The 7741-nt window shown below is 31.2% G+C and overlaps 1 protein-coding gene across 1 annotated transcript; it reads left to right on the forward strand.

Annotated features, from left to right (window-relative positions):
* The first annotated feature begins 5439 nt into the window (after positions 1-5439).
* LOC104216285 (MYB-like transcription factor 4) lies at positions 5440-7091 on the forward strand. Its single transcript, XM_009766311.2, has 2 exons — positions 5440-5840; positions 6465-7091. Exons 1-2 carry the CDS (start codon positions 5578-5580, stop codon positions 6988-6990), a joined length of 789 nt encoding a protein of 262 aa, XP_009764613.1. The 5' UTR covers positions 5440-5577; the 3' UTR covers positions 6991-7091.
* The last annotated feature ends 650 nt before the right edge of the window (positions 7092-7741 follow it).

Here is a 7741-nt window from a genome sequence, read left to right on the forward strand (position 1 = left end):
GGAGCGATTATACAGTGTCATTTTTTTTGGCCTCTCCTATTCGAGGTCCACTCACCAAAAAAAATTAGGAGTATCACATGGGGAAGGATAGAGAGAGACTAAAATAGGTAGGTAAAGGATAGATGTTTTAGGACATCCACACGAGTCTTGTTGTGTATACCTAATTAAGCACATGATATCCACAGGCTTCTGAGTTGGCTCTCACCTTACCGTTCCCTAATTATTTGCCTAACCTCTCTTCTCTTTCACGATTCATGTCTCCTCTCCAATTATATTATATCAACTTTCTCAACCAATCATATATATGTAATTAATTCGTCTACTCTTGCCTCGATATTTATGAACAAATAAATGTTACATTTACTGATTTTGATCAATACTACTGTTCTTTGCATTGCCATTTGGGAGGAAAGTGAAAGATAAATTATGAGGGATAGCACCAACTTACTACAGTTTATAAATGAACCTAACTCATTACCTTTCTTTGGTGGAGAGTGTGGTGGGGAATTTGAGAAAGGACACAACAAATAAATGCTAGGAAGTTAGTTCGCTCCCTTCACTTTTAGGTGGCTACTTTGGACTTTTCACGTTCTTTAATAAATAATAATTGGAGTATGTATTTTACCATATAACTCCTAATAATTATAGCATTTCAAAAGGTCTTGAAAAATAATTTAAGGAATAAGTAGTTAATGATAAGGGTAAAACAAGAAGAAAAAATTATCTTTCTCTTAGTTTAGTATAGTGGACAAGTAAAAGTGAAAACGTATGTTTAGTATAGTGGACAAGTAAAATTAATGGAGGAAGTATTTTTATTGAATATAAATTATATATACTGACAATATAAAGATTTTTAACAATGTCAATGAATTTTAAAATGTATAACATGTTATATTTTAACCAGGTTACTAAATTGATGCTTATATGTAATTACCTTATTAGTAGTTTGGTTACATAAATACGCAAGTACCTTAGAAGTAATTCGATTTTCTAAGTATTTCTTAAACTATGTCGAGTCTGTTTGAAACAGTTTCTTTGTCTTCCAAGATAGAGGTAAGGATGCGTATATCTTACTTTCCCTATACTTTATTTGTGGAATTTTTATTTGTTGTTGTTGTTCTTAAACTATCTATGTATAAAAATTAAATAAAAAATCATTAAGATGACGTTTGAAATGTAACCACGTTTTAGTAGCAGTAATAATTTCATGAAAGTCAATCATAGTTTGTGTGGTTATTCATAAGCTTACGAATAAATGTGGGAATAAAATTCAAGACCTTGCCAATAGCTCACTATACATATAGAGAGGTACCAATATGGTTGTGGTGGGGTGATAAGTACTTCTTCATCCTTAATCAGAAATTTCGGGTTCGAGCCTTGAGTATGAAGTCGCCTTTGTTAGGAAGCACTTTATCCCCATTATGGAACTTTCCGACGCAAATTTAAATTTAGTCGGACTTTAATACAAATATCGAACATTGGAAAAAATAGATATAAAGAGGTAGTTAATCCCTTCTCGGAACATGACTCAAAGGGAATCCAAAAGGTGAAACGGGTAGGTAAAAATACCACACATGGAATTAGACAAGTGGACATCTCTCTCTTTCTAGCTTTCTTTTTCATGTCATCAAAGCCGAGATAGTGGAAAAGGTTTTAGGATCTATTTGTTTCATAGGCACAAGTTGTTATCAAAGTTGTTTTCAAAGAGAAAAAGAAAATTTGTGGTGGTGGGTGGTAAAAGAACAAAAGAAGAAAAATCCAAGCAAGGAGGTAAATAATCATAAAAGCAACAAAATAACTATGCATCACTCGCAAATAAGTTGGAGTGCACTATCAAATTCATCATGAATTGTCAAATTTTTATGCTAGCTACCATATAGCCTACCATAACCTCCGCCCTTTATTTGCGTTTGAGATGGTAGGCGGAGTCGGAATTTTAAGTTTATGTGTTCTCAATTTACCATGAAAATCATAATTTGTTTTAGTAATTGGGCTCGCAATTAAATATTATTTTTTTTACTTTTAGCCTGTGCCAATAATTATTTATATTTGGTAGCCAAAAAGGTGTATAAAATTTATATAATTTTTGTATATAACATACAATATCATTTTTTCTTAAATAAATAATATATTTACATATATTTAATAAATTTCCTAGTACAATATAGTGTTTAAATAAAAATGGTTAGATTCGGCCGAAATCACACCTAATTGGCTAACTCTGCCCCCTGTTCGGACTAACAATATGAACAAACTTATACAGGCAAAGTTAATCATATATAGCAACAAAAGAAGAACACAAGGTGAATAAAGAGAAACTCTTTTCGACAATATTAACCCTACTTTGTTGCCTAAACTTGAACCACAAGGTTTGAGATATGGCTCATTTAAACAAAGTTATATTAATAAAATAAAGAAAAGAGAGAAGTGGAAGGTGAACCAAAGCCCACAAGCAACTAACCACCACACCCCACACTCATTTTTCCCAAATTTACTTCTTATTTATTTCATATACTATTATAAAGTACATGTCTTCTAGAAACCTTAACAACATACACACCAACTCAATATATCTCTCTCTATTTTGCTTGCATACCAATAGAATAAAAAAAACAACTCCAACCATCTTATGATCTGACTCTTACTTGTATTAGCAAAAATATGTAAACCAAAAGCACATCCCACTATTCTTCCAATTGCCTGCTACAACTACCTTACCAGATATCATTACTAAATTATAAACAAACGGACTTTTTTTACTTTTAGCCCGCGTCAATTTATATTTGTAGCCGAAAAATGTATATTTTTGTATATTTTTGAGAACGGCTATATAATGTTATTTTTTCAACAAAATAAAGAGTTCAAATTTTATACACGAACTGTGTAAAAGAATTTTTTTTTATAGTACTTATTAGATACAATTTGGGGTATAGCTATCTACTGAAGTTGGAATTAGTAACTTGAAAATAAGGTAAAATACATGTTACAATATGTTCATTTCTTTTTACATTATCACGACAACAACAATAACTATGCCTCAGTCCTTAGCAGAGTTGGAAAATTTCTTATATAGTACTTAAAAAATAACTGCAAGTAATCGTCATGAAAAGTGAGATCGGTAACCTGGAGTAGTGTTACACCAATAATGTAAAAAAAAATATCACACTATCAACTCAACCAAAATATATCTATGTACGTAATTCTCCATTAAATTTAAAAGTGAGATTTATAATCTAAAGAAATAAATTACCTGCTACAACGGGTAAAATAATCAGATAGTATAATTTTTTTTTTTAAATGTCGGTTCAAATAAATTACATGCTATAACACATTGATACAAAGTTGATCGATCGTTCTGATATTTTTTGTCTGTGTGGATAAAAAGTTTAAGATCTAGATCACCATATAAATCCGATAAGGTAGTTAGTTCAAAAAAAAAAGACAATAATAATAATTTCACAATTATTATATTGGTAGTTATTATTATATAGTACATGTATTGTTGCCCCATATGGTTGGGAAGATTTTGGAGGGTTGGGTTTGGTATGTAGTTAGCTAAATTATTAATAACAGGTTGTTCAGAGTTTGGACAGAAACGAAAAAGAGAGACAAATTAAAAGGAGACGATCAGATCACACTTTGTCCTCTTTGCCAGAATTTTAATAACTCATCACTTTATACCTACCTGAAGGTTAACCATAGTTAATGACTTGTCACTTTTACTCCATTTCTTTTTGTTGGACTTCTTTTAGGAGTAATATATGTAGATAAGAAATTATGAATTTATACGAATTCAATAGTTTTGGCTCGTACTTTATATATGTGCTAAATAAGTATTTTATTCGTTCTAATTTATGTGACAATATTTCCTTTTAATCAATTCCAAAAAGAATGACACATTTTTATGTGGGCGTTTGGACATAAGAATTGTAAAATCCCAAAATAGGGTGAAAAAATTTTCAAGTGAAAATGGTATTTAGAATTGTGTTTGGACATGAATATAATTGTAGGTTGTTTTTGAAGTTTTGTGAGTTATTTGAGTGAAAATTTTGAAAAACAGCTTTTTGGAGTTTTTCAAAAATTTCCAAAATGCATCTTCAACTGAAAATTGAAAATTTTATGAACAAACGCTGATTTCGGAAAAAAGTAAAAAAAAAAAATTGGAAAAAAAGGAAAAATTTCTTATGTCTAAACGGGCTCTCTATTTAGTACTCCCTCCGCTATACTTTAATTGATTTTTTGGTCTTTTTTTGTGGTCCACAATATTTAATTTTTTCAAATATCAAGAAAGAATAAACTTATGTTTTCAAAGTTGTCCTAAGAGTAAAGAGCCTAAGAGTAAAAGGACAGTCCGGTGCACTAAGCTCCCACTATGCGCGGGGTCCGGGGAAGAGCTTAAGAGTATTTGTTGTATTCCCAATAAACAAATTAAGGTTAATATGGTCAATTACATTGTTAATTAATGCTAAAAGGTGAATTCTTTAATATGTGTGAAAACAACCAAAAAATTACTTAAAGTGGATCGGAGGGAGTAACGATTTAACTTCAAAATGCCTAATTTACCCTTACACAGATAATGTATAGCGACACAAATACTCCTTCCGTTTCAAATTAGATAGGTATTTTGACTCGGCACATGTTTAAGAAAAAAGAAGAAGACTTTTGAAACTTGTGGTTTTAAAAGCTTAAGGGGCAAAAATTTGCGGGGTCATGATATTTGTGTGGTTATAAAAGCTTCTCAGAGAGTAAAATAGGTAAAATGAAGAGTTTAAAGTTAAATTATTGATGTGTCATTTATTTTGGAATAGACTAAAAAGGAAAATGCCTCATCTAATTTGAAACGGAGGGAGTACCACAAGTTTCAATAAATTTTTATTTTTTCTTAAATTTTATGCTCAGTCAAATACTGTTAAATAAATTGGAACTGAGGGAGTATAAATAATAGAGTTCGAATGTAGTAAATCAAATGGTTAATTATGATAGATTTCAAACTCGAACCTAACCTCTCTATGCCTAAATTTTTTTACACTAACAATATATTAAAGTTAAACGGATAAATAACAATATAACAACAATAATATATCCAGTATAATTTTATAAATATAATTTGAGGAAGGTAATATGTACGCAGATCTTACCCTTATCCTGTAAAAATAAAAAGGCTATTATCGGAGACCTTCGGCTCAAGAACAAAATGAAAAAAAGAAGTTAAACAGATAAATAGATGGTAATAATGTTGATGCAAATATTTTTTAAAGAAGGAATGCCCATCAGCCAATCCTGCAAACCTGTCTCACCAACTCGCATCTAGAAGCAATTAGTGTCACTACCCCCCTCCCCCACTCCATCCCCCTGCCCCTCCCCCCACCCCAAATCCTATGAGAGTCTCTTTTTCCTATAGAGTCAAAAGCTTATATAACCCCACTTCAAGTCCTAAAAAAGCAGGCTTTGATTCTCAATATCACTACCAAAGCTAAAACTTCCATTATTTCCTTCCATTTTCCTCTTTATTACTACTACTACACTTCAAATTCAAAAACTAATTAAGAGAAATATTTCTTTGAAAATTGGCTCAAAATGGGAAGGTCACCATGTTGTGAGAAGGCTCATACAAACAAAGGAGCTTGGACTAAAGAAGAAGATGAAAGACTTATTGCTTACATTAAAGCTCATGGTGAAGGTTGTTGGAGGTCTCTTCCTAAAGCTGCTGGCCTTCTCAGATGTGGTAAAAGTTGCCGTCTACGTTGGATTAATTACTTAAGACCTGATCTTAAACGTGGTAATTTCACTGAAGAAGAAGATGAACTCATTATCAAACTCCATAGCCTCCTTGGTAACAAGTAAGTATTTACTGTCGGGAAGTAATATAATTAAGTAATTAAAAGTCTGTCTGCTTTGAAAGAGAGCTTCGGTAAAATTGTGTCTGTGTGGACATATAGGTCACGGGTTCGACCAGTAAAACCAGAGGTGGAGTCAGGATTTGAAGTTTACGAGTTCTGAATTTACCGTGGAACCCATAGCCCGTCTTTGTTACTGGGTTCGCAATTAAATATTTATACATATTTAATGAATTTCTGAACCCACACCTCGTAGGCTCGCTACGCCCCTGAGTGAAGCAGCCATTAATATTGCATTAGAGTAGGTTGTCTACCTCACATCCTTGGGGTGTGGTCCTTCTTTGAACCCTACGTGAAAGCGAGATGCTTTGTGCATCAGGCTAACAATAGTCTGTCAACTTTCTCTAAGTTGTTAGTATTAATTACAGTCAAACCTTTATATAACACGCTCGTTTGTTCCGATATTTTTTGATTGCTATAGTGAAGTGTTGTTATAGAGGATACATATTATAACAATAATATAAAAATTGATTCCGTAAAAATATGAATTTTATAGCGAACGATTGTTATATAAAAATATTGTTATAGAGAAGTCTGACTGTATTTTCTTTTTGTTTCTTGTAATAGGTGGTCACTTATAGCGGGAAGATTACCAGGAAGAACAGATAACGAGATAAAGAATTATTGGAACACACATATAAGAAGGAAGCTTTTGAGTAGGGGTATTGATCCAACAACACATAGGCTAATGAACGAACCTACTGGTACACAAAAAATGACAACCATTTGTTTTGCTGCTGATGATCAAGAACAGAAGATTAAGATCAAATCCGAATTAGTCGAGACGATGAGCAAGGAAGAAAAAGATCATGAAATTCAAGAACGGTGTCCTGATTTGAATCTTGAACTTAGAATCAGTCCTCCTCATAATCAACAAAACCAACTTGATCATAATCAAAGAGCAAATTCTTTGTGTTTTACATGTAGTTTGGGTATACAAAATAGTAAAGATTGCAGTTGCAGTAGTAAAAATAGTAATGGAAATGGCTGTAGTAATATTATAAGTATGAATATGAATATTTCTGGTTATGATTTTTTAGGGTTGAAGAATAATGGTCTTGTTTTGGACTATAGAACATTGGAAACTAAGTGATCAGATCTGTATTATGATCTTTAATTTTCTGTATGTAGAAAAAAATATAAGAATGTCAAGAGAGAAGTAAAATTAGTTAAGAATATTATTTTTCTAGCTAATTTCTCTTGGTTGTAAACTTTATACTGTGATTACATTTAGTTCAAAGCAGTAAAATAGAGTACCTATGATTACATTTGGTGACAGTTTCACATGTCGTTTCATTTACTTTTAATACAAGTAATTAATATCACTAGGCATAAAACGCGGAAGGTTAAGATTGAATATGTAATTTTCAAAAAAGAAAAATATATATACTCCCCATGCCCCATGACACAGTTCGAATTTCAAGAATCAAACTTCTTAATTTTGACTATAAATTTGAACATAAAATTTTTAAGTTTTTTTTTAAAATAAGATTTATATAATTGAAAACTACGTAAAAAAAAAAAACTACTCCTACTACAAGTCACCATGATTAACAATTAAAAATATTTAAAAGGAATATGAAAAATTATGGTAAAAGGAACTCATTTGACTCTCTAAATCCCAATTGCCACATAAATTGAGACTCAGAGAGTACTATACTTTTGAGACAGACAAAAAAATTTGTTACATAAAGAGTATTTTATTTATTTTGTAATATATAATTGTGTTTTTTCTCTATTTTTTCTTTCTTTTTAAGACAGACTAAAAAATGTTTGTTTCATAAAGAATATTTTATTTATTTCATAATTGCGTGATTTCTCTCTATTTTCCTGGTAATGTTATA

This window comes from Nicotiana sylvestris, chromosome 12 (assembly GCF_000393655.2).
Source record: "Nicotiana sylvestris chromosome 12, ASM39365v2, whole genome shotgun sequence".
Lineage (NCBI taxonomy): Eukaryota > Viridiplantae > Streptophyta > Magnoliopsida > Solanales > Solanaceae > Nicotiana > Nicotiana sylvestris.